The sequence below is a fragment of the Schistocerca piceifrons genome, chromosome 7 (assembly GCF_021461385.2).
Source record: "Schistocerca piceifrons isolate TAMUIC-IGC-003096 chromosome 7, iqSchPice1.1, whole genome shotgun sequence".
In the NCBI taxonomy this organism is placed as follows: domain Eukaryota; kingdom Metazoa; phylum Arthropoda; class Insecta; order Orthoptera; family Acrididae; genus Schistocerca; species Schistocerca piceifrons.
Genome location: NC_060144.1, coordinates 282,861,984 through 282,889,326, shown reverse-complemented (window position 1 = coordinate 282,889,326; position 27,343 = coordinate 282,861,984). Strand labels below are relative to the sequence as shown.

Genomic DNA, 27,343 nt, shown 5'->3' with positions numbered 1-27,343 from the left:
TTGCAAGGAATGTTGAAGCAGAAATGAGCTACCGACGGACGACACAGTTCCTGCTAACACTGCAGTGCACACCAGTGAACAGTCGAAAGACTTGATAAAACAAAGCAGCCTGGCATGAGCGTGTTTACAACGCAACAGCTGATTCTAGCCGACTTGACTTTCAGTTTTAGAATATTTCTCGGATTCTTTTGCAAAGAGTTCCAGTCTCAATGTTAACAAGTATTATACCACTGCAATTTTTCAATGCTTTCGGATGCCGTTAAAAAAGTATATGATTCTATTTAAAAAAAAATCATACTTGCTTCAATACCTCGATCGATACAAAATTTAAGACTCTTAATCACATAACAAAGTACATACAACTTAGCATACTATTATTTGCGAAAACCTCGTTTCGACAGGGATGTTACGTCTTGCCTCACCCTGTATTTATTGATGGGCAAAACTTAAGGCGAAAGTAGCTTTCGCATGATGGTCACGGCCAAGTACCATTTCTCTATGGAATAGAGTACAGAAGATTACTGAAAGAAATACGCAATTAAACGAACAGAATTGACAGTTTTATTCAAAGACAGTAATTACGCCGAAGTCGTCGCGACTTATGATGGCTCCCTGGACCTTAAAAAGGGCGGGATATGATTTGTAATAGGCCGTATGACCACCACGGACGCTACTGCATACTCTGCAATGTAGTCCCACGCTGACACAAGGTTAGTAAGAAGTTCTTGCAGTTGGGCTTTCTATGCCATCGCCAGTGCGGCTGTCAACTGTTGGGTGATCGTTGGTGCATGTGGATGTAGTAAGTCTTCCCAACGCAACCCAAAAGTGCTAGATCAGTGGTTTCAAGCGTGGGTTAACTGCACCATGAGGGGTAAAATGAAATTTTCTGAGGGGTAAAAACGAAACAATTCGATTCTGTTTCAGTAACGGAACTAAATTATTTTCAGAAGATCATTACTACTATAACAATTTTGTAAGACTATAATACTGATTATATAAGTTTTTAATAGTTGCTTTTTCTCAATTAGTAGCATTATCCGGTGGAGGTTCCTCACATAGTCCACCCACTACGCACAGATGTTGTGCTTTGTCCCATACATTGCTGATGATAAAAGCAGACATTTACGTAACAAATGCTAAAAATCTCAAGAAAATGTCTTTTCCAAGTTGTAGGTAGTACCTGCAATCGTCCAGAAATTGTTTCATTACTCGCTTCGAAAGATATAAATGAATTAATTGACAGCACGACACAGCAGTAACTACATAAGGCTGTACGCAGTATATATTATTATTATTATTATTATTATTATTATTATTATTATTATTAGACTAGTTAGACACAAAGAATTAACAGGCTGAAGTCATCCAATTTCTGCCAGATCAGGAGGAGTCCAACAATCAAGTGATTCACAAACAGTAAGGATAGTGCACACATCGGAACTCGTTTGTTTTTAAAAGGGATTGCAGTATGGAAGTCAAGCAAATGCCGCAATAGAGAGGAGTAATGCAGGGGAAGTATGTTTTGTAGCACGTGTCTGCTCTCGCTGTGGATGATGATGATGATGATGATTGGTCTGTGGGGCGCTCAATTGCGCGGTCATCAGCGCCCTTACAAAGTCCCAATTTTTTTACAGTCCATTCTAGCCACTGTCACGAATAATGGCGATGATTAAATGATGAGGACAACACAAATACCCACTCCCCGGGTAGAGAAAATCCCCAACCCGGCCGTTTCGCTGTGGAGTGTTAGCTTTCTTATCTGAGAAGGAGTTGTGGGTAGCACTTGCGATGCACCACAAATTGCTTCACCATTCATTCTAAAACACACACACACACACACACACACTAAAGTCATTCATCTTTCGTCATTTTAAAAATAAGAGTGTTCCAAGAAAAGTAATTCATTCTACAGTTTAGTTTAGTTGGGTACTTAATTTTGTGATAATGCGGGGAAGGGGGACGGCGGAGGTACTAACTAATGTCTAATTGCACTAAGGGGTATGGTCTAAGAAAGGTTTGGAACCACTGTGATAGATCGTTTTTAAGTTTGGGGAACGGACAGGAACGTTGACCAGTGAGTATACCGTGTTCAAGGATTTGGAGGTCAGTACACACATGCAACATTGTACCACCCCACACCAAAACGCCTGGACCACCAAACGATCATGTTCATAGGTGCATAACGCGTTCTCACCACTGGCAATACAAGGGTCCGTCCAGCATTGTCGGACATGATCGTTTTGATGGTCCAGGTGCTATGGTGTGAGCAGACATAACCTCCAAATCTTTGAACACAGTGTATTCACCGTTGTGTTCGTGTGATGCTGTACTCCTTCTTCAAAAATGGCTCTGAGCACTATGCGACTTAACTTCTGAGGTCATCAGTCGCCTAGAACTTATAACTAACTCCTCCTTCATGTGCGTCTTTTCAGGGGTGCATTCGGACCTGACTTCATTTTTATGGATGACAATGCACGTCCGTAACTAACTGCATAGATGGAGGAGCTTTGAATAAAGGTATTGAGTGATGTTTGGGTAGCTCAGTTGGCAGAGCGCTTGTCCGCGAAAGGCAAAGGTACCGAGTCATATTCTCAGTTAGGCACACAGTTTTAATCCTCCAAGAAGTTTCACGCATACTAACTTTTAGCGTTTATTGGTTTAACATTTTCTGTTAGATGCCAGTGTTTCACTGTCCCGAGTTAATTCTCTCTAACGTTGATTATCTCTCAATGTAAGGTTGACAGAGTGGAATAACAGGTACTGAACATCATTCTAACTGCACTATTTCTCATCCTAAAAATTAAATTTGGTGCCAAAGCATTTATCACCGAATAACCTAATACAGTATCACTGAAGACCCAAGCCATGACTTATCCCTGAGTGTCTCTCTCCTACTTCCCGAATTTTGAGGACTTTGTTCCACGGCAAACTTTTTAGTATAACATATCCAGGAGAAACGATATGATGAAGAACGGCTTAGCCATAGTCTATTGGTTGCTTCCAGAATGAAAGTTTCACTTTTTAGCATGATGTATACTGTACTGAAACTTTACAACAGATTAAGGCTGTGTACTGGATTGGAATTCAGACCTCGATTCTCGAATTGTACAGCTCACACTCACGGTTCCAATCACAACCAGAACATTTCCCCTGTTCACTTTTATTGGATCCGTCAAAGAATCCACAATCTTCCGCTGGTATTGGTGCTGGTGGCCGACAGGCAGACTAGAGAACGTGAAATTCTATTTACGAATCTCACCTTAAGCGACGTCTTTGTGGCAAAGAACTTGCCACACTCTTCACACATGTGATTTGTCTTCGCTTCGGCGTATGGTGCTGCAGTAGGACACTCCTCACGTTTTTGCGATGGCTGCGGCGGTTTCCGTGACTGGTGGTGCGGCGTGGGTTCCGGTTGTGTTGATAATTGTTGAGGATCTGAGCGAACTGGCTGTAGAGGTAGGCCAAGCTGACGTGGTTGTGGTGGTGGTGGTGGTGGTGGTGGTGATTGTGATTGTGGTGATGGTTGTGTTAGAGGTGGTGGTGGACCTGGTTGAGATGGTGGTAGTGATGGTGACGCAGGAGGAGGAGGAGGAGGAGGAAGAGGAAGAGAAAGAGAAAGAGGAAGAGGACCCCGCTGATGTAGCGGCGGTGAGGTAGCGAAACCTTGTTTAGCTGCTGCTGCTGATCCTGGTGGTGGTGGTGGATCTGGCTGGGCTCGTGATGGCACTGGTGGAACTGAATGGGTTGTTAGTGGTGGTGGATTTGCCTGATGTGGCGGCGGCAGCTGCTCGTACAAAGCTACAGCGTTTGCTGGCGGATGTAACTGTGCAGACATCTGCTGGGGTGACTGATTCAGAGGCTGATGCTCAGCAGGCGGACACGAAGCCTGGTGATGGTGAGACGTCGGGAATTGTAGCTGTTTGTGGGGGTACCAACTGACATCACTGCCGGCAGGAGTTGAGACGTCGTTGGAATCTAACAGACTCTTCTCAAGGACCGGAAGGAGTGCCGAGGCGCCGCTGCCAGCAGCCAGTAACATCTTCAGCCGCGGACTGTCAGCAACATTTGGCAGCGCAGTTGGTCGCACGTTCTGCTCGGCGGGTTGGTCGTGCTGCAGCATCAGTTTGTCCACGGTTAGCCCAACAACCTGACTACGTCTTTTTGCTGTGAATTAAACATAATTAGTCTTTTATTTTCATCTTATTCGTAGTTAAAATGTTCGGTAGTTCTTAGTAAAAAAATGGTTCAAATGGTTCTGAGCACTATGGGACTTAACATCTGTGGTCATCAGTCCCCTAGAACTTAGAACTACTGAAACCTAACTAACCTAAGGACATCACACACATCCATGCCCGAGGCAGGATTCGAACCTGCGACCGTAGCAGTCGCGCGGTTCCGGACTGAGCGCCTGAACCGCTAGACCACCACGGCCGTCTAGTTCTTAATATCCTAGGACAGTAAGGTGCAGTTAATAATACAATGCTAGTATGCGTTTATGTTCTAGAAATAATCGGTATATTATTGGATTTTTCAGATAGTCTCCTCTCTCTCTTTCTCTTTCTCTCTCTCTCTCTCTCTCTCTCTCTCTCTCTCTGTGTGTGTGTGTGTGTGTGTGTGTGTGTGTGTGTGTGGTGTGTGTGTGCGCGCTAGCTTGCTTAGATTCCAACATGGTTATAATTACACAAGATGTATGGGGGCAGCATGCGAAATCCTAGTAGCTGGGATACATGTGTGCATGTTCCCCATATACTCAAAATTCCTCCGAAATAACAAATCAACCTTGACGATATTGTTACCTCGGAGATTCTAGGATCGACTTGGGCGTTTAATTGGAAACTTTTTCTTTTTCAACATACATTGGTTCTTTTGCCTTAGTGAAGTCCAAGTGTAAAGTGGCAAGTGTGATTGTTTAGTGATTGTTACGAGTGAATGCAAATATTAGTGGTGTGTTTGTCTAATCGTTGACGACCAGAGGGAAGAGAGGGATTGAAACTGGTGCCAGCATTCCTCTCAAATAGCACAGACGGCTCAAGAACTTGATGTGCCTAACTGACGGTGGAGCATACCAATAGTTTCGAAGCCACCTTCTTCAAGGGGTAACAAATGCGTCATTTCTCTACAGCTTGTGATCAGCAATTGTATTCTTTTGCACTTTCCGGCCAAGTAATCTCGTTTGGACTCGAACCTGCTACCTCTGGTTCACGAGACTAGCGTGCTTTCACAACATCGGCTACGAGGGACATTGCAAATACGACAACAGCGATCTCATCGACACGTCACTCGCAGTTTTTTTCAAGTGGGTTGCTAGCTGAGGTAAAGTGTGTTATCTGTTGTATAGACAGTTCGGCTCAAATGCCTCTGTTCGCGGTCATTAAGCAAATGGGAACTCAGTCATTGCATTATACTTGCTAAGGACTCAAAAATTCCTCTGAAAACAAAACGATCCGAACTGAGGCATATGAGCCGAACTGTCTTTACAGCAGATAAGTCACCTTATCTCAGGTAGAATCCCATTTGGTGAGAAAACTGCGAGACATGTGTCGATGAGATCGCTGTTGTACTTGTGACATTGTAGCTTAATATCAAAGGAATTCTTTTATTAATAAAATAACAGTAGCCACACTTTTTTAGGCACTCACATGAAGAAGATATATACAAAACTTCATCTACTGTGCTACATTTATAGTGAGACCAATCGATTTCAGGGTTCATTTTCATAGAACTGAGACCTCATAAAGTCGTGAGCTGTAGTTTCTAAAAAGTTCTTGGATGTTCGTGACATGCCTGGAGTCTACTGATAACAATAGACAAATCATTGAATAGAAGATGAATTTTCTTTTGTCGGAAAATCTTTCGCACGACTCGTTAACTGGTCATTTTAAATAGGACAACGGCATTTCTTTGTGCCAAGATACACTACTGGTCATTAGAATTGCTACACCAAGAAGAAATGCAGACGATAAACGGATATTCACTGGACAAATATATTATACTAGAACTGACATGTGATTACATTTTCACGTAATTTGGGTGCATAGATCCTGAGAAATCAGTACCCAGAACAACCACCTCTGCCCATAATAACGGCCTTGATACGCCTGGGCATTGAGTCAAACAGAGCTTGGATGGCGTGTACAGGTATAGCTGTCCATGCAGCTTCAACACGATACCACAGCTCACCAAGAGTAGTGACTGGCGTATTGTGACGAGCCAGTTGTTCGGCCACCATTGACCAGAGGTTTTCAATTGGTGAGAGATCTGGAGAATGTGCTGGCCAGGGCAGCAGTCGAACATTTTCTGTATCCAGAAAGGCCCGTACAGGACCTGCAACATGCGGTCGTGCAATATCCTGCTGAAATGTAGGGTTTCGCAGGGATGGACTGAAGGGTAGAGCCACGGGTCGTAACACATCTGAAATGTAACGTCCACTGTTCAAAGTGCCGTTGCGAACAAGAGGTGACCGAGGCGTGTAACCAATGACACCCCATACCATCACCCCGGATGATACGCCAGTATGGCGATGACGAATACACGCTTCCAATGTGCGTTCACCGCGATGTCGCCAATCACGGATGCGACAATCATGATGCTGTAAACAGAACCTGGATTCATCCGAAAAAATGACGTTTTGCCATCCGTGCACCCAGGTTCGTCGTTGAGTACACCATCGCAGGGGCTCCTGTCCGTGATGCAGCGTCAAGGGTAACCGCAGCCATGGTCTCCGAGCTGGTTGTCCATGCCGCTGCGAACGTCGTCGAACTATTCGTGCAGATGGTTGTTATCTTGCAAACGTCCCCATCTGTTGACTCAGGGATCGAGACGTGGCTGCACGATCCGTTACAGCCATGCGGATAAGATGCCTGTTATCTCGACTGCTAGTGATACGAGGCCGTTGGGATCCAGCACGGCGTTCCGTATTACCCTCCTGAACCCACTGATTCCATATTCTGCTAACAGTCATTGTATCTCGACCAACGCGAGCAGCAATGTCGCGATACGATAAACCGCAATCGCAATAGGCTACAATCCGACCTTCATCAAAGTCGGAAACGTGATGGTGCACATTTCTCCTCCTTACACGAGGCATCACAAAACGTTTCGCCAGGCAACGCCAGTCAACTGCTGTTTGTGTATGAGAAATCGACTGGAAACTTTCCTCATGTCAGCACGTTGTAGGTGTCGCCACCGGCGCCAACCTTGTGTGAATGCTCTGAAAAGCTAATCATTTGCATATCACAGCATCTTCTTCCTGTCGGTTAAATTTTGCGTCTGTAGCAAGTCATCTTCGTGGTGTAGCAATTTTAATGGCCAGTAGTGTAGTTCATAATTGGGTTTAAAACAATTCTGAAAAACCTTATTAAATTATTTGGCCGTGTAAGCCGCCACACTTACACTCAATAGTTATACATGTATTTTAATTTTATCGAACGATCCATGTGGCCCACAATATTCTTGTATTTCAATATTAATGAGGACGTAGAAGCCTAGGAGCAAAATGTACGTTCACGCTCTTCAGAAACTACTATAACCTATACCACGGCAGCGCATTTGGTCCAAAGGGGGAAAGAAGTTTCTAGGAAGGTATCCAATATCTGTTGATAATTAACTATAGGTAACGGACATTTCGTAATGTTATCCTCTGACATGACTATCGATCGACGTTCTACAATGCTAAAGAAATCGGACTCGCACTCGGGTGGTCATCCTAAATTTGGTTTTCCCTAAATGATTTCAGACGAATGCTGGGATAGTTTCTTCTACAGTCCCTGGCAAACGCCTTGTATTTGGTGCTTCGCCTCTAATGACCTGGATGTCTAACAGGATGTTAACCTCTTTCTCGGAGCCAAGGAGATATACGGGCTCTTCCAAAAACATTATCTGTGTGATCGACCCAATTTAGGTTATTTGTAATTGTTATCTCTAAGTATTAAGTTGAATTTACAGCATTGAGGTTTGTTTGACGTATCACAATCGAAATTTAACGGATTTCTTTTGGTACTCATGTGAATAACTTAACACTTTTCTTCATTCAGGGTCAATTGTCACTTTTAGCACCATACAGATAACTTATCTAAATCATTTTGCAATTCGTTTTGGTCATCTGATGACTTTACAAGACGGCAACGACAGCAGATAATATAAGAAGGCTACTCAGATTGATTCCTATGTCGTAAACATATATCAGGAATAGTAGAGGGCCTGTAACACTTCCTTGGGAAAGCCAGATATTACTTCTGTTTTACTCCAAGACTTTCCGTCTATTACTACGAACTGTAACCCTTCAGAAAGGAAATCACGAATCCAGTCGCACAACTGAGGCGATATTCCATAGGCACGCAGTTTCGTTAGAAGACGCTTGTGAGGAACGGTGTCGACAGCCTTCCGGAAATCTAAAAATATGGAATCAATTTGACATCCCCTGTCGATAGCACTCATTACTTCATGAATATAAAGAGCTAGTTGTGTTTCTCAAGAACGATATTTTCTGTATCCGTGCCGACTATGTGTCAATAAATCGTTTTCTTCGAGGTAATACATAATGTTCGAATACAGTGTATTTTCCAAAACCCTACTGCGAATCGTCGTTAGTGATATGGGCCTGTAATTTAGCGGATTACTCCTACTTCCCTTTTTTGGTACTGGTGTGATTCGAGCAATTTTCCAGTCTTTAGGTACGGATCTTTCTGTGAACGAGCGGTTGTATATAATTGCTAAATATGGAGCTATTGTATCAGCATACTCTGAAAGGAAACTGATTGGTATAAAATCTCGACCGACTTTATTAAGTGATTTAAGCTGCTTTGCTACACCGAGGATATGTACGTCTATGTTTCTCATATTGGCAGTTGCTCTTGATTGGAAATCAGGAATATTTACCTCGTCTTCTTTGGTTAAGGAGTTTCGGAAAACCGTGTTTAATAACTCTGCTTTAGTGGCACTGTCATCAGTGACTTCACCGTTGTTATCGCGCAGTGAAGGCATTGATTGCGTCTTGCCACTGGTGTGCTTTATGTATGACCAGAATATCTTCGGGTTTTCTGCCAGATTTCGGGACAGAATTTTGTTGTGGAAATTATTAAAAGCATCTCCCACTGAAGTACGCGCTATATTTCGAACTTCTGCAAAACTTTGACAATCTTGGGGATTTTGCCTTCTTTTGAATTTGGCGTGCTCTTTTTGTTGCTCGTGCAACAACGATCTGACCCGTTTTGTACACCATGGGGGATCAGTACCACCACTTATTAATTTATGTGGTATATATCTCTCAACTGCCGTCCATACTATCTCCTTGAAATCATTCCACATCTTTTCTACGTTTACGTGATCAGATCGGAAGGAGTGAAAACTGTCTCTTAAAAAGGCGTTAAGAGGTTTTTATCAGCTTTTCCGTTTCTTTTTGATGATTGTAGGTGTTACGGTATTCAGCCTAGCAGCAACTGCCTCGTGGTCGCTAATCCCTGTATTCGTCACGATACTCCCTAATTGTTCCTAAGAGGACAAGTATACTTTCGCAACCATTTACGCTTCGAGTGGGCTCATGAACTAATTGTTCAAAATAATTTTCTGAGAAAGCATTCAGTACAATTTCGGATGACGTTTTATGTCTGCCGCCGGCTTTAAACGTATAATTTTTCCAGCACATGGAGCTTAGTTTGAAGTCACCACCGACTACAACTGTATGAGTGGGGTACTTATTTGAAATGAGACTCAAGTTTTCTTTGAACTGGTCAGCAACTATATCTTGTGAGTCAGGGGGTCGGTAAAACGATCCAATTAATAATTTAGTCCGATTGTCAAGTATAACCTCTACCCATATTAGTTCACAGTCATTTGCCGTTAGTTCGTAGTTGGGATCCAGCGAGGGACTAGCAACCGAAAATACAATTTATTCTTTGATTTGTGAGGCAGGCTCTTCGCTAAAATAGAAGTTAAAGGTATTAGATACCTTCTTTGATTTAAAAAACCTTTTGACTGTGTGCATCATGATGCACTTTTGCCTAAGATGAAACATCGTGGAATTAGGGAAAAAGCTCACCAGTAGTTCATTTTACATCTAGAAAATAGGTAGCAGAAGGATTTTCTTAAGTTATCATCAATTGCACTTGATGAGGTTGCTGTACAATGGTGGGTTGGTGAGTGGAAGATATACGACTGTATTATAGCTCCATTGCTTTTTTATTATACTACTGGCCATTAAAACTGCAACACCAGGTAGGATAGCAAATAAAATAATTTTACTTATTGTGTGTATACAATAAAGTAAGAAGAGTACTTGATAGATTATTTTGAGGGTCTACAAGGTGCGGAATTGTGTACTCACAGCTTCCACCTCTAGCAGCAGTAACAACAACTCTAATCTGGGTAGGCACTGAGTTGGATGGAGCTTGGATGACGGATACGGATAAGTTATTCCACGCTGCTTCAGCTCTACACCAGTACAAGATCAACCGTAGTGGCTGACGAGGGGTGGTGTGCCGGTCTTCTGGCAATCCATGACTAGACGTTTTCAAAGGGTGAGACATATAGAGAACGTTCTGACCAGGGCAATAATCGAACACCTTCTGTATCAAGGTAGGTTAGGACGGTACAGGCAAAATAGTACCTTGTGTTATCTTCTTCGAAGAGGAGGATATTAGTGTTTAACGTCCCATTGACAATGAGATCATTACAGACGCAGCACAAGCTCGGATTAGGGAAGGATGGGGAAGGAAATCGGCCATGTCCTTTCACAGGGACCATCTCGGCATTTACCTGGAGCGATTTAGGGAAATCACGGAAATCGTAAATCAGGATGGCCGGATGCGAGTTTGAAGCGTTGTCCTCCCAAATGCGAGTCCAGTGTGCTAACAACTTAGCCATCTCTCTCGGTTTATCTTCTTGATCGGTACTGTTATGGAGTTCTCGAAGATAGGGCAGTCACCATCCTTAAAGCGTCAACGCCTGCTGTCTATATTACGTGCCTTGCGAACCTGAGGTGATCTTGTTTCGTCCCAGGAGCATCCACACCGTCACCCCTAGTACCGGGCTCGTGTAAGGATGCTGAATGCAGTCTGGCAGTCCGTCATGATGGTGTACGTAAAACAGGGACTCGTCTAAAAAGATGACGTGATGCCATTCTTTCGTCCCGTGTTGTTGGGCGCACCACGATCTACACAGCCAGCACTCTCCACTGCTGCGTCAAGAGAAACCACAACAATAGTCGCCATGAATGAGATTTTCACTCTGCAGTGGAGTGTGCGCTGATATGAAACTTCCTGGCAGATTAAAACTGTGTGCCGGACCGGGACTCGAACTCGGGACCTTTGCCTTTCGCGGACAAGTGCTCGACCATCTGAGCTACCTAAGCACGACTCACGCCCCGTCCTCACAGCTTTACTTCTTGGGTAGCTCAGATGGTAGAGCACTTGCCCGCGAAAGGCAAAGGTCCCGAGTTCGAGTCTCGGTCCGGCACACAGTTTCTGGAAAACATCTCCCAAGGCTGTGGCTAAGCCATGTCTCTGCAATATCCTTTCTTTCAGGAGTGCTAGTTCTGCAAGTTTCGCAGGAGATTTTCTGTAAAGTTTGGAAGGTAGGAGACGAGGTATTGGCAGAAGTAAAGCTGTGAGGACGGGGCGTCAGCCGTGCTTGGGTAGCTCAGATGGTCGAGCACTTGCCCGCGAAAGGCAAAGGTCCCGAGTTCGAGTCTCGGTCCGGCACACGGTTTTAATCTACCAGGAAGTTTCATATTAGCGCACACTCCGCTGCAGAGCGAAAATCTCATTCTGGAAACATCCCCCAAGGCTGTGGCTAAGCCATGTCTCCGCAATATCCTTTCTTTCAGGAGTGCTAGTTGTGCAAGTTTCGCAGGAGATTTTGTGTAAAGTTTGGAAGGTAGGAGACGAGGTATTGGCAGAAGTAAAGCTGTGAGGACGGGGCGTGAGTCGTGCTTGGGTAGCTCAGATGGTAAAGCACTTACCCGCGAAAGGCAAAGGTCCCAAGTTCGAGTCTCGGTCCGGCACACAGTTTTAACCTGCCAGGAAGTTTAATAGTCGCCATGCTGGCATTTCGTGGTGCTACAGATGTCATTGTACTGCCCTTGTGGATAGATCCCGTTGAATTCTTGAATATATTCTGAGGTCGAGTACAATGAAGTTCTTCGAGGCGGAAAACTTGTGACCACAAATCAGCACGGTATTAGAAAGAATCGATTGTGTGAAAAATCAACTTGTTCTTTTTTCACACGATATCCTGCGAACTATGGATGAAGGGCAATAGATAGATTCCATATTCCTAGATTTCCGAAAAGCGTTTCACTAAGCGCCCTACTGCACTTTGTTAACGGAGGTACTAGCTCATGGTTCGAAGACTTCTTAAGTAATAGCACCCAGTACGTTGTCCTTGATAGGTGGTGTTCATCAGAGACAAGTGTTCGTCAGGAGTGTTCCAGGCAGATTTGATAGGACCACTATAATCCTCTAGATATATAAATCGTCTGACGGGCAGGGTGAGCTGCAATTCGCTGCTGTTTTCTGATGGGGCTGTGATGTACGGGATGGTTTCATCGTTGATTGGATGTACGAGGATAAAATATTAGTTAGCAACAATTTCTATTTGGTTTGATGAATGGCAGCTAGCTCTAAATCTAGCAAATGTAAGATAACACAGATCAGTAAGAAAAACAATCCTGAATGTTCAAATACAACTTTTAGTAGCGTACTGCTTAACACAGTTAGGCAATTTAAATATTTAGGCTTAAGCGTTGCAAAGCAATAGGAAATTAAACGAGCATTTAAGGTCTGTAGTGGGGAAAGCGAGTGGGTGACATCGGTTTATTGGGAGATGTTTAGGAAGTGTGGTTCATCTGTAAAGGCGGCCCATTCTTGAGTACTGCTCTACTGTCTACGATCCTCACCAGGTCGGATCAAAGGAAGACATCGAAGCAATTCAGAGTTTGGCTACTAGACTTCTTACCCACAGGTTCGATCAAAATGCATGTATTCCGGACGTGCTTCATGAACTCAAGTGGAAATCTCAGGAGAGAAGGCGACATTCTTTTTGAGGAACGCTACTGAGGAAATTTAGAGAAACGGCATTTAGAGCTGAATGCAGAACGATCATACCGCCGCCATTGTAAAACCTCTCTCAAGGACCACAAAGATAAGAGAAAGTAGTGCTTGTGTGGAGGCATGTAGACAGTCGTTTATCAGTGTTTGTGATAGGAAAATGAGGGGAAATTATTATTAGTGGTAGAACGCCTTTCCACCCGCACCTTATGGTGGCTTTCGGAGTCCGTATGTAGATGTAGATGCTTCGCTGCAAACAAGCCTGTTTCCTGTCTCAAGATTGGCACTACGATCCTGTACCGCTAAGCAAACAACACGTTTCACCTCTCAGGCGCTAATTGCGTGGGGCTGTTGAGATCCTGCATGGCACTGAGTACAGTCCTCCTGAACCCTTCACGTGCATATTCGCGCGACAGTTGTGGTACCCTGACCAACACTAGCAGCACTGTCGTGAAATGATAAACTGCAGTCTCGAAAGGCCATGATATTACCGCTGTCGAATTCTCACATATAATGAACGGTGCTTCTCTTTCTTACATGAGGCATACAACGATCTTTTCATGAACAACAAACATCAAAATGCAATTCCTGAATGCTGCATAACCTTTATTTATATAAAGAATATACGAGAGGCGTTACTCCTACCTAATTCGTATCATTGACATGTTAATAAATTTCATACCCAGCTCATAAGTCAATTTGACGTTTGTCTCATGCTGCATTGTTGTGTTGCAGCTTCAATGACCAGCAGTGAATAGTAATAATTTATGGTCGAACATGACTGATGACTGCAAAATTTCTTTTTGGCAGATGACAGTAACCATCACTGTGAAGGCTATGGATAGGGTGCAGTATCAGAAAAATTAGTAATGGCCTCTGAGATCATGATGCCTAGATACTTATATTGAAAGTCATACCCCAAAGTATGAGCAGAAGGTTTATAGACATGAGTCCATTTGCAGTGCAGATATTTATAGCCCAGAATTCCAGAGGAAACTTGACAACAAGCTTGAACGATAAATATAATACATTTCATCAAACCTGTATCACGTTCTTTGATAGCTCTTTCCTGTTAAAAATTATAGACAGTCATGCAGTACTAATAAGCAACCACAATCGAAATGGATAGCTAATGTCATTAGAATGTCACTGCAGATGTAAGATGATGAAAGTCAGAGCCGAGTAATAGAATTTCACTTCAAACAATATTGCAAGGTATTGAGGAATGTAACGAGGAAGGTTAAAACAATGCATTACACCAAGCGAATAAACAACTCTCAGAGCAAAATTAAAACTATATGGTTAATGTGAAAGACGTACCAGGGCAGAGTGTGAGTGCTCAACATATTAAGTATATTACACTTCTCTTGCCTGTTCACTAGCAGAGTTGTCCAAACTACTTAATAATCACTGCTTGTCAATAGTCGGCAAGTGAAATCAGACTTATAGCGGTACAGGTAAATATGAAGAGTGCTTGAGAACTGGTTTCCGAGACAACTGTATGGAGCAGTCATATAAAACGAGACATACGGAAAAATAGTGAGTAAACAGGTTATTCTTTTTCAAAGGTAACCATCATAACTATTAACACATTTGTCCCACTGTAAGACAAATGAAAAAAAGAGTCTGCCATTGCCTACGGAACCCAGGCGTGCTTCGTCGGAAGCAAATCTATGGCCACCAATGTCTTTATTCAGAACTCCAAAAATCTGAAAAGTGCATGGGGAGAGATCTGGACGGTATGGAGGACGTGTAAGGGCTTTCCAGCGAAGCTCCTGCAACGTAGTCGAAACATGCTTAGCAACATGTGGGCGGGCTTTATCCTGTAACAAAACGATACCGTCCGTCAACATTCCTGGATGTTCGAACTTGAAGGTGCGCTTCAATTTTTGCAAAAATTTAAGCGCGCGACAAGTGCAAAAGCCCACATCTTTGCACAAGTCGCCGAGGTTATTTCGACTACGCTGCGGAACTTTCTCTGGGAACCCTTACGCATTCTCCATATAGTCCCGATCTCTCCCTATGCGATTTCCAGATTGTTGGAAACCTGAAGATAGTCATTCGTGGCTGTCGAATTGCATTGGACGACGAGGTACACGCCAGGGCACAATGTTTCCGTAGGCAACGGCAAACATTTTTCCTTGAAGTCATTGACCATCTTGTCTCACAGTAGGATAAATGTATTACGTCTTACGCCGATTTGAAATAATAAACAGTTCACTTTTGTTCCATTTGCCTAGTTTTCGTATGACTGCCCTTGTTCATCATATCCATCCACAGGAAAGGAGCAGAGATGAAATTAAACCAATTATTACACCATTAAAGGACAAAGATTCACATGGTTATGACGAAACTGCAAGCAGGATTATGAATACCAGTACACCATACATTAGCTCGGCACTCAGTCGCCTGTGCAGAATATTTTTCAAGTGTTGTCACTTTGTCGGGAGGACTCGGTTCCCAGTGTGGTCATTGTCGAACTGTCGAAACACATCGATTTAACTGACGTCCAAACGAGAATGATAGTTAACTTTCGGGCCAAGGTTGTAAGTATTTCCAAAATGGCTAAGTTTGTAAACTGTGTGTGTGCCGTTGTTGAGCCGTGCTGCAGCTCGCATTGGTGCTGTTTGTAGGTTTCCGTCCTCTGTTGGAGGCCAGACCGTATCGTTTAATTGACATGGTTGGGGTTGTTTGTCTTCTTCTCGTGTTGATTGGCGCCACTTGCTTTCGCAAGCGCCGTTATTGATATGTAGTAACTGTGGCCCTATCTTTGTGCATCTTTGTGCATTTCGATAGCGGTACCCAGGAGGAGCCAGGTCTGAGCAGTGCAAAAACACGCCGGAACCGCTGGCGGCGCGCATGGACTGCTGGACTGATGGCCTGTGATCACGAGGGTGCACGACCTCGTCGTAAACTGGATCCGGCAAGCTTCAAGTTTAGTGCATTTGGGTTCAAGTAGGGAAACCTCCACCATTGTGAGATCTCGCAATTCTCCAGTGACTCGGGTTCGTGTTGCTACTCATAGTGTTGCTGAGGCGAAGAGCAGCGAGTGGAGTGCTTGGGGAAGAGGGATCTGATTAGCTTTCCTGGACTTCTAATTACTATTTATTGCGTTTAGTTTGTTACTATTTGTGTTCAACCAGCGGCATTTTTCCCGCTTCGTGGCCGCTAATGCCCCAGTTACCTGCCCTGGGGGTTAGTGTATGTAATGGCAATGTACGTTTCCTCGTCTTACCGCTGCTGTCCGGTGAGGCGTGTAGTTTTGGCAACTTTCTTGATTGTAGGTTGGTTGGCGATTCTTCTACCCTGGTGGTAGTGATTCCTTTCTCGTTCCGGGCGCTCTAAGCACAGTGTTCTGTGGGTGGAGTCCAGACTGCCGGTTTGGCGTATTTTTACATCTTTGTATCTGATTTATTGGACGTTAGGTAGCCTCAGCAAGATTATCATTAGTCTTTCGTTAGACTGCCACTAATCTGAATTACCATCCTGTGCAATTCCTGTGTTTTTTGTCGGACCTACTCAGAGGTCGACTCCTGGTACACCGTCTGTGACTGGCCCTCGTGTTTTATTATTATATTTGGTGTTTTATTCTATGTTTCTAAATTTTTTATGTAATTGCCATTCTTGGCATTACAGCAGGTTTAAATGATTGTGCTACCAAGATTACCATCATTTTGTCTCATCTGTTTGGTGATCAGTTGCTTGTTCTTTTACATTAGCATTTGTTGTTGTATTTCCTGTTTTACTGTATGTTTTGTAAATTATTTTTACGTAATTTTCATTCTTGGCGTTACAGCAGGTTTAAATGGCTGTGCTACCAAGATTACCATCATTTTGTCTCACTCGTTTGGTGATCAGTTGCCCGTCTTTTTACATTAACCTTTGCTATTGCATTGCTGTTTTACAGTATGTTTCTTAAATTTTTTAAATAATTGCCGTTCTTGCCGTTAAAGGCCTTTAGCGGTGACTGTGGTTACTTGCCTTGAAATTCTAATTGGCATCATATTGGCTTGTTTTTAAAACATTACTTGCGGTGTCCGTATTCTATGCTCATTTGATAAAATGTAACGCACTGAAAGCACTATTAATTACACAATTGTTTATTCCTTCATTAATAATGTGTGATATCTTTATTTTTTGCTGAGTCTGGAGTTACCGTTTTAAAATAAATGTATGTAATTGGAAAAGGGAAGCAATAGTAACTAATTACGGTCCTGTCCACAATCGTAACTGAATCGTGCCTTCCTTGACTACCAGGTTTTAGTTGTGGTTAGAATATAGCGTGCATTGCAAACTGACGCTATTTGAAACCGACGCCGAGAGAGCTGCGGTGCACCACAGGCTGTAGATGACAGCGGTGAACGATGGCTGCGGAGACGTGTACGGGTGAATAGACGCGTAACTGTTGAACAACTGACCCCCTAGATGAACCAGCGGGCTACCATCAGTGTCTCATCAATGACCATTCAGTGAACGTTGGTGCGTATGGTCCTCTGCAGCAGGTGCCTGGTTCGTGCACCCATGGTCACTGCTCTTCATTGGTGACGAAAGCTGGAATTTGCACATCAATACCGCAACTGGACATATAGTCAGTGGCGTCAGCTGGCCTTTTCAGATGAATCACGTTTTATGTTCCATAGGCGTGAAACGTCTGAAAGGACCCTACAACAATCGTCGGAAGGATCCAGGCCGGGGAGGAAGCATTATGCTGTGCGGAATTTTTTCACGGATTTCCATGAGTGATCACCTCATTTTGGAAGGCACAATGGATCAACACAAGTAAGCATATACGCTTGGGGACCATGTACACCCCTTTATACAATTGTTGTTCCTCGGCACGATGGCATCTGCCAGCATGACAGTGCAAAGTGTCACACACCTCGCAGTGTTCGTGCGTAGTTCGAAGAGCAGAAGGGCACTAGGATGAGTTTACCACACTCCCCAGGCCACTAAACTCCCCGGATTTAAACCCAATCGAGAATCTGTGTGACCACCTCAATCGGGCTGTTCGCGCCTTGGGTCCTCAACCAAAAAACCTACAGCAGCTGGCTACGACACTGGAGTCAGCATGGCTTCCCAAATCTGTCGGTACCTTTCAGAAACGTACTGACTTCCTCCTGCATGCCTTGCAGCGTTCTGTACCCCAAAAGTTGGTTATTCAGGCTTCTGACAGGTGGTCATATTCGCTGGAAAGTGTATAAAGTGCTTTCAGTAACGAGTATTTCAGACCATGACTTTGTATTTATAAGTCTTTATTCACCTGACCAGAAGTTCCTCCAGCCACCGAAATTCACTACATCTAACTTCAACGGAATCAGTCCTCTTTTTAAATTATCTAATCTACCCCTTCCCGATAACGGAATGCCGTGCGGTGCTAGGCGCTTCAGTGTGGAACCGCGTGACCGCTACGGTCGCAGGTTCGAATCCTGCCTCGGGCATGGATGTGTGTCACGTCCTTAGGTTGGTTATGTTTAAGTAGTTCTAAGTGCTAGGGGACTGATGACCGTAGATGTTAAGTCCCATAGTGCTCAGAGCCATTTGAACCATTTTTGATAAAGGAATCTAACGTTCCACGCTCCAATTCGTAGTCAGTTTTGTTTCTCCTCATGATGACATCCTCCTGAGTAGACGCCGCCCACAGATCCGAATGGGAGATTATTTTACCTCCGTAATATTTTCATTTAACCATACAGTAGAGCTTGGGAATAATTAAGGCTGTAGTTTCCCTTTGGTTTTAGCCATATGCAGTATCAGCACAGCAAGGCTGTTTTGGGTGGTATTACAAGACTAGATCAGTCAATAGCCAGACTGTTGCCTTTGCACCTAATGAAAAGGCTCCTGCCACTCTTAAGGAACCCACGTTTGCCTGGCCTCTCAGCAGATACCCTTCCATTGTGGTTGATCCTATGGTAAGACCATCTGTATCGTTGAGGCAGCAAGCCACCCCATTGACACCAAGCTGCATAGACCATGGCGGGTGGTAATGTGTGCAAAATATATCATGGAAGACAGAACAACACACACACACACACACACACACACACACACAGAGAGAGAGAGAGAGAGAGAGACAGACACAGATGATTTTGAAAATATTGCTGTGCAGTTGTGTAAGGTGGCATGGTCTCCTGACCTTCATTTCTTACATATTCCGACCTCACCATCGTATTCTGCATATCAAGACGTTTCATTCGAGCCCAAACTCGATAGGGTAGAGGCAGTTTTACATATTTCCATTTTAGTCGATATGCAAATCTAATAAATAAATCGCAAGTGTGCACCGAGATTAAAAAGTCGAGGGTGGCGTACACAAATATCAAGACACGACGGCCACGGGAGTTTTTGTTCGGCAGAGGCAACCAGCCAGCTAAAAGTCTGTAGGAGGGTGAGTTAGCACGCAGCTGCGCAGGCCGGCCGATCGCCCAGGGACCAAAACAGTATTTTGCCAGTGAAAGGCATAATGCCCTGCTTGTTCACCTTAAAAGCAAAACTCGCTGTATTGTTTGGGAGAGACTCAGCATACGCATGTTTTGACGGACCTAGTGCACAGTTTCAGAGTTCTCACAGGTGGACAATAAACGCCTAATGAAGATGCTATATATTTCCGGATTGGTCGGCTTAAACGGAGCGCCATTCCCCCGTTTGTCACAGTAACGCTGACTGGCGGACTATTTATGACGCAATGAGCTGGAGGAGTGAGGAAAACACAGCGGATGATATACCCTTTCGCTTTTTGCGTGGAGAGGGATAGTTCCGGTGACGTTCTTGAAGCGTGAAGCGGGAACACGTAGCGGGAGCGAGTGCACTCGTGCGTGTACGTAGAGAGCGAGAAACTAAGTCCCTACTCAGTACTGCACTGAGAGAGCACCTCTGTCGCTAGCGAATCGGAGTGATACTCTATATTGAGTCACTCGCGATTAAGCATCGTTCACTGTGTTGGCCGCGACACTTAATGTGTGGTGTGAACACAGACAGAGTATCAATTAGCGCCTGTGAGCGAAAGTTGAGTGGAATCGCGGTGGACTGGTTATCTGACCGGTATACCACGCCAATAGTTTGACTAGGGGCAGACAGGAGCCCTGAGCCATTCTGCCGAGTAAATAACATTCTTAAAAGAAAGGGATGAAAGAGCTTTCCCACACTTTGTATATAAATTTCATAACAGGGTTCCTATCCATAAGAGGTAACCTCCTATTCCGAAAAGAACCTGGAAATTTGTGTATCAGTTTATAAATAAAAGTTTCACTTGATTTCCTCAGATTTTACAATGAATAAAATTTTCCGTTCATTCAATGTTTTTCTTACACTAACTAGCAATACTCCAGTACCCAAGTATCCCAATAGTTGCGTAATAAAATAGAATATTTTTGTGTCCTTTCCTTACAGCGGACGACTCCAGAAGATATTTATCGCTGAAAGTTTTTCATGCATTTCTTTTTGGTACGTTAGGAGCGTCTGTCCGACTGCTGTAGTAGGGTGAGGTGGAAAGTGCTTCTTGCAGGAGCCAAAGGGTACTTGTCATATCAATCCGTTGCGCAACTCGGCAACATAACACCCACATACTGACAGTTGTTTGTGTATATAAAAATGTCGTTTATACTCACAAAGTATCACTCAGTCGAAGATGTTAATATTAAATCTCTAAAAGAAGACTGTTCTTTTATTTTCAAGAGTGTTAAACTCTCACACACAAAGTCATTGGTGATGTGAAAACTTTCACAGAAGTCAGTGAGCGAATAATGTATTCAATTGAGAGAGAGTGCTTCACCGATTCTGAACACTTCGTCGTTTTTGAAGCGTACGATAGAAACGAGTCTATTTACCAGACAGAACTATTTCTGTTACAGTATAAGAAGCTGGTCGATAGCTAAATTAAAGGTATATTATTCTTAAGGTACATAGTTTGCTCAAAAAATGCTGCTCAGTGCTATTTCGATTTTATTAATGCAGGAGGAGGTTAGTGATTAGTCCTGTCGACAGCGAGAGACGGAGCACAAGCTCTGATTATGGAAAGACGGGGAAGGAAATCTGTCGTACCATTTCAAGGAAACCATCCAGGCCTTTGCCTGAAGCGATTTAGGGAAATCACGGAAAACCTAAATCAGGGTGACCGGACGTGGGTTTGAACCGTCGCCTTCCCGAATGCGAGTCCATTGTGCTAACCACCGCGCCACGTCGCTCAGTGATTTTATTAATGCAGATACAGTAGTGAAATCTTGGTTGTCAAATGAAGTTGTTTCAAAAGTCTGCTCAAATCGCAAGAAATTATCTTTTGCTATGAACAATGCTGTAAAAATGTGGAGGATGATGTACAAGGTGCATTAAATTCACATATTTCCATTGTATGTGACAGTATAAAATGTAATAGTTCCCTATTGAAATTTAATGTAGTAAAATTGTTTTATATTGTCTGTTTATCCTTTTATTCCTAAGTAATGTGTTAAAGTAATACAGTAATTTTGATATAGTTGTGTGAGAGACAAGAAATAATTACTGGACAGCAAAGGTATGTGCAGTAGTTTCGGTGTAAGAAATACAGAGCTACATGTGTACGTAAATGATTCATAACTTTTTGACCTTGCGATAATTATTTTACTATTATGCGAGAGGTATGTTTACATACACCATCATCTTCGACTTTCACGGAAATAATTTAACATGCACCATCATAAATTTTCGTTATGATCTATAATTATACTTGCAGTGATCAAAGGTGATCAGCGATCGGTGGTGGCCAGTGATCAATGGCGGTCACTGATCAATGAGAGTAAGAGATCAATGATTCTCAATGATCAATCATCCTCAGTGATCAATAGGCGTTAAGCCATAAGCATTTAGGGTTAACCTTTTAGCATTTATCGATTAGCGTCAAGCGTTTATCATTTAGTGTTTAGCATTTACTATTAAGCAATTACTGAAAAACGTCTACCATATATCATTTACCTTTTAACATCTTCAATTTAATGTTTACTAAAGGAGGTATGGGGTATTAAACATGTAATTGGTTTATTTCCATCTACTTGGATTTCCTAATGCTGTGCTGGAAAGTCGAGAGGTGTGGGGGTTATACTGCATACATTTGGTCTGTACGTAAGTAATGCAACGTGACACCACTTTCATGCTTAAATAATGAATATCTTTGACTTTCAAGGAAATAATGCATATCTTCAACTTTTAATGAAATATCGTGACTTTCTACATGAGGTTAATGTAATATTTATTACATATCTACTTCCATTTTCAAATAATTTGTTCTGATTGGTTGGAAAAAGAGGATAGGTAGCACCGTCACCTAGGGTTTTTGATATGATACTGTGTTGTATGATTCGTTGGGGTAAAAAGAGGAGGAGGTTTATGAATCACACAGTTGGTCTGTACGTAAATAATGTCATTTGACACCATTTTAATACTATGCTCATTAGAGTTGGAGGACTATTTGAGTCAGGAAATGAGGGAATGAATCGATCTTTCTCAGAAAAACGTCCTGTAATTTACCAGAAGAATTCTAGGGAAACAACTAAAATTAATATTTTAACTAATTCAACTGTGGGTTCTTGATAAATCGTTGTATGTTGTAGTAACTAAACGAAACACTTTTGTAGTGCTTTTTCACAAACACTATTACTGCGCAACACATGTCATAAGCCCATTTTCTAGAATATAACTTATCCTGAAGATGAGAAGCTAGCAAAGATACGCGTGTCAACTTCTTAATTTACCGTCTCTTGAATTAGTTCTTATAGTTTATCTCCGCTGACAATTTTGACATAGTTACATATGGATCTACAAAATTCATATGTACAGTATTTACAGTAACTATGATTAAACATAAATTGGAGTAAAGCTATGTATAGGAATAGGGATTTTTGTTATTATCTATTCATGAATGAAAGTACCAAGGTTCTTCTCTTATGCAGAGTTCCTAACATTGTCTTGCGGATAACTAAGTTTGCTCATTCAATAATAAATTTGGGGACTCAACGAGCGATCTCAGTTCTGTTATTGACACCTTCCGGACAATGTTATAAGTTCTACATGAGAAAAGAACCATTGTGGCTTCATTTGTGAGTAGATAATGACAAAAATTCCCATTCCTGTGCATAGCTTCACTCCAATGTGTGTTTAGTCATAGCTATTGTAAATGCTGTCCAAATGAGTTTAGTAGAACCGTATGTAACTGCTTCGAAATTGCCAGCAGAGATAAATTTTACAGTTTAAGTCAAGAATCGATAAATTAAGAATTGAAATGTTTATCTTTGCTCGATTCCCATATATGGGATAATTTGTGTTCTAGAAAATGAGCTCACAAAAAAAAAAAAAAAAAAATGGTTCAAATGGCTCTGAGCACTATGGGACTTAACTTCTGAGGTCATCAGTCCCCTAGAACTTAGAACTACTGAACCTAACTAACCTAAGGACATCACACACATCCATGCCCGAGGCAGGATTCGAACCTACGACCGTAGCGGTCGGGTGGTCCCAGACTGTAGCGCCTAGAACCGCTCGGACACTCCGGCCGGTATGAGCTTACAACCAGAAATCTAGGCCGTACATCAATAATAAAGTTTGTGAAGCAAGGCTAAAAAGTGTTTGGTTTGGTTAATATATATAGCTGGAGTTAACATCGGGCTGGCCGGACCAAAATTCGAGCCGCTGATACCACCTCATTAGGCAGCTCACGTATGGGTCAAATGCAAATCTCGAGTGATCATCCAGGCTAACATGTCCATACCTCTGTTCGGCCGCTCGCATTCCATACATCAGTAGCTGTTTTAATACTCATCGCGAAAATAGTTATTTCAGCCAATGAAACGCATCTCATTAACGGCGCGTGATAATATGCCATAATAATCGTCTTAAAATTCAATCCAGTTACAGGTGAGCATTATTTGGGAGCAACGTTTTCGTCACTGTCGATGCTGTGCATTTGGATAATTGTTTCTATCGCGTTGTAAGACGCGTAATTGGTACGTGTTTAATCGCTGAGCTCCAGTAATACTGTCTGAGAAAACGACCATGACGAACGCCGTCCAGGAAGTTCTGGATTTGGACTGGGCAGTGCTTTCACTGCAGATGAAAATCGCCGGCCATGACGGATGGAAATTAGTCTCGTAAAATAGTGGCCAATTACGTTCAGAATAGTCCGAAGCGGCGACTAAGCTTGTAAGATAAGAATTTATTGACCCTGTTTAAATATAAAGCTGACGGTCTCTTCAATAACTACTTTTTTCCTTGCCATAAATTTGTGTGCAAACTGAAGTCGGCTAATTACTCACAAATTTCGCTGCATATTATGCGGAATGCGTTTCTTTGTCAAAGGCATATTTTGAAATTTACCTATAATTTGTACTAAGAAATAGTAACCATCCAAAGCAGTTCAGGACAAAATCATTGTTTAGATTGTTGTACTTACAAATGACAATACCTTGCGAATTATTTATGCTTAGTAGATCTTTATTATTCTTTCATTGTGTTTTATTTTGTGTAGTTCAGCAGGCTTGATCGTTGTATCTGCTGTGTAGTGTAGTGTAGTGTTAATTCTGTATCGACTGTCAAAGTTCGAATTCACTATGATCGAGAACACTGCGCGCTCCGTTATCGCAACAAGTGCATGAACTTATCTGTTCAAAAGTATCCGAACACATGTTAGTTGACACTGATATGGAACGTGGCCATCCATCTTTATTTTTGACGGGCTGAAGTATGCTGAGGACACTTTCAATGAGGTGCCTAAGCGGCTCTGGAGGAACGGCAGCCCATTAGTGATGTTGGACGCTAGGGTCTGGAGCAAGGTCGACGTTCTAACTCGCCCCAAAGCTGTCCCATTGGATCCAGATAGGGACTGTGTGTAGACCAGTCCATTTCAGGGATGTTATTATCCACAAATCATTGCCTAACAGATGCCGCTTTATGACAGCGTGCATTGTCATGCTGACACAAGGAATCGTTGTCTCCGGCCAGTCCTTCAATTTTACTCAGTGCACAATGCCGTAAAATGTGTTCATACCCTTCCGCATTTAGTGTTTTCTTATCCGCAAGAGATCTACACCCAAACCACGAAAAATCCTCGTAGCGTAACACCACCTCCTCCGATGACGGTGTACATGGTAGAACACAGCATTCTCGAGGCATTCGTCAAACCCAAACGATTCAATCGTATCGCCGCAGCATAGAGCGTGATTCACCACTGCACATCACTCTTTCCAGTCATCCACTGTCCAGTGGCGTCGCACTTTACATCTCCAGCGTCGATTAGCAGTGACTACAGAAATGTGTGACTTACGAGGAGCTGCTCGGGCATTGTATCCCATTCTTTCGGGCTCCATGTGCACAGTCATTGGGCTGTTGGCAGCACTTTAGAAGTCACGAGTGATTCCCATCGCTGATTTCATGCGATTTTTTAAACCACAGCTCGTACAGCTGTAGTAGGTTTTAAATGCCCATGGCGTATCTGTTTCTCTAGTGACATTCAATGACTAGTTCACGCTCGAAGCCACTGAGCTCTCCTGAGCTATATATTCTGCTCTCACTGCTTCTCTACTGACAACACAATACTCCCCGCTCCTTTTATATTGGCAAGTCTCCTCTCGTGATATTTCGTGGTCTATCCTACGTTACATAGGGCTGTCCGAATACTTTTGATCAGACAGTGCACACGTAACAAGAACGTTTCACACCGTAGGCAAGGTGCTCCTCTCTCTGTCGATTTTCCCTTGGAACAGAACGAGCTAAAATGAATTCCCTCAATCCTCGGTTTATAACCATTCTTCCCACCATCTGAAGCAATGCTGCAAAACCACAAGACGTCAGCCGGGTGAAATTCCAAAACTAAATAGCATCTTCCAGCCACAATTCCTGTTAACAACGTATCCCCGAATGTAGATACATTATGTGATCAAAAGTATCCGAACACCCACAAAAATATACGTTTTTCATATCAGGTGCATTGTGCTGCCATCTACTGGCAGGTACTCAATATCAGCGAACTCAATAGTCATTAGACATCGTGAGAGAGCAGAATGGAGTACTCCGCGCAACTCACGAACTTCGAACATGGTCAGGTGATTGGGTGTCACTTGTGTCGTACGTCTGTAAGCGAGTTTTCCACACTCCTAAACATCTCTAGGTCCACTGTTTCTGGTGTGATTGTGAAGTAGAAACGTGAAGGGACACGTACAGCACAAAAGCGTACAGGCCGACCTCATCTGTTGACAGACAGAGACCACCGACAGTTGAAGAGGGTCGTAATGTGTAGTAGGCGGACATCTAGCCAGACTATCACACAGGAATTCCAAACTGCGTCAGGATCCACTACAAGTATTAAGACAGTTAGGCGAGATGTGAGAAAACTTGGATTTCAAGGTCGAGCGGCTGCTCATAAGCCACACATCACGCCGGTAAATGCCAAACGACGCCTCGCTTGGTGTAAGGAACGTAAACATTCGACGATTGAACAGTGGAAAAACATTGTGTGGAGTGACGAATCACGGTACACAATGAAGCGATCCCATGCCATGGTGTGGGTATGGCGAACGCCCGGTGAACGTCATCTGCCAGTGTGTGTAGTGCAAACCGAGGCAGTGGTGTTATGGTGCGGTCGTGTTTTTCATGGAGGGTGCTTGCACCCCTTGTTGTTTAGCGTGCCACTATCACAGAACAGGCCTACACTGATGTTTTAAGTACCTTCTTGCTTTCCACTGTTGAAGAGCAATTCGGGGATGGCGATTGCATCTTTCAACAAGATCGAGCACCTGTTTATAATGCACGGCCTGTGGCGGAGTGGTTGCACGACAATAACATCCCTGTAATGGACTGGCCTTCTGACCTGACCTGACCTGACCTGAATCGAATCCTAAAGAACACCTTTGGGATGTTTTGAAACGCTCACTTCGTGTCAGGCATCACCGACTGACGTCGATACCGCTTCTCAGTGCAGCACTCTGTGAAGAATGGGCTGCCATTCCCCAAGAAACCTTGCAGCGCCTGATTGAAGGTATGACAGCGAGAGTGGAAGCTGTCATCACGGCTAAAGGTGGGCCAACACCATACTGAATTCCATCATTACCGATGGAGGGCGCCACGAACTTGTCGTTTTCAGCCAGGTGTCCGGATACTTTTGATCACATAGTGTACTTCTATGTAAATCTCTAGCGTTCACCAAATTGTACGTTTGTCTCGACGTTTAATTCAAAATTAGTACCAAGCATGCAGTCATTGTGTACGCAGTAATGTCGGCCGTGATTGAAATGAAATTAGTGTGGACGTTAGAACTATTATCTATTTCACAAAAATTGATCATT

General features: G+C 43.2%; 1 protein-coding gene across 1 annotated transcript in view; it reads right to left on the bottom strand.

The window, feature by feature from the left end:
• Positions 1-27,343, bottom strand: part of LOC124805633 (zinc finger protein 768-like) — a 110,824-nt gene that overhangs the window by 11,881 nt on the left and 71,600 nt on the right. The window contains exons 4-5 of the mRNA XM_047266200.1: positions 3,937-4,111; positions 3,260-3,546 (exon numbers count right to left, since the gene is read on the bottom strand). Of these exons, the coding sequence (XP_047122156.1) occupies positions 3,260-3,546; positions 3,937-4,111 (462 nt within the window). The remainder of the gene's footprint in view (positions 1-3,259; positions 3,547-3,936; positions 4,112-27,343) is intronic.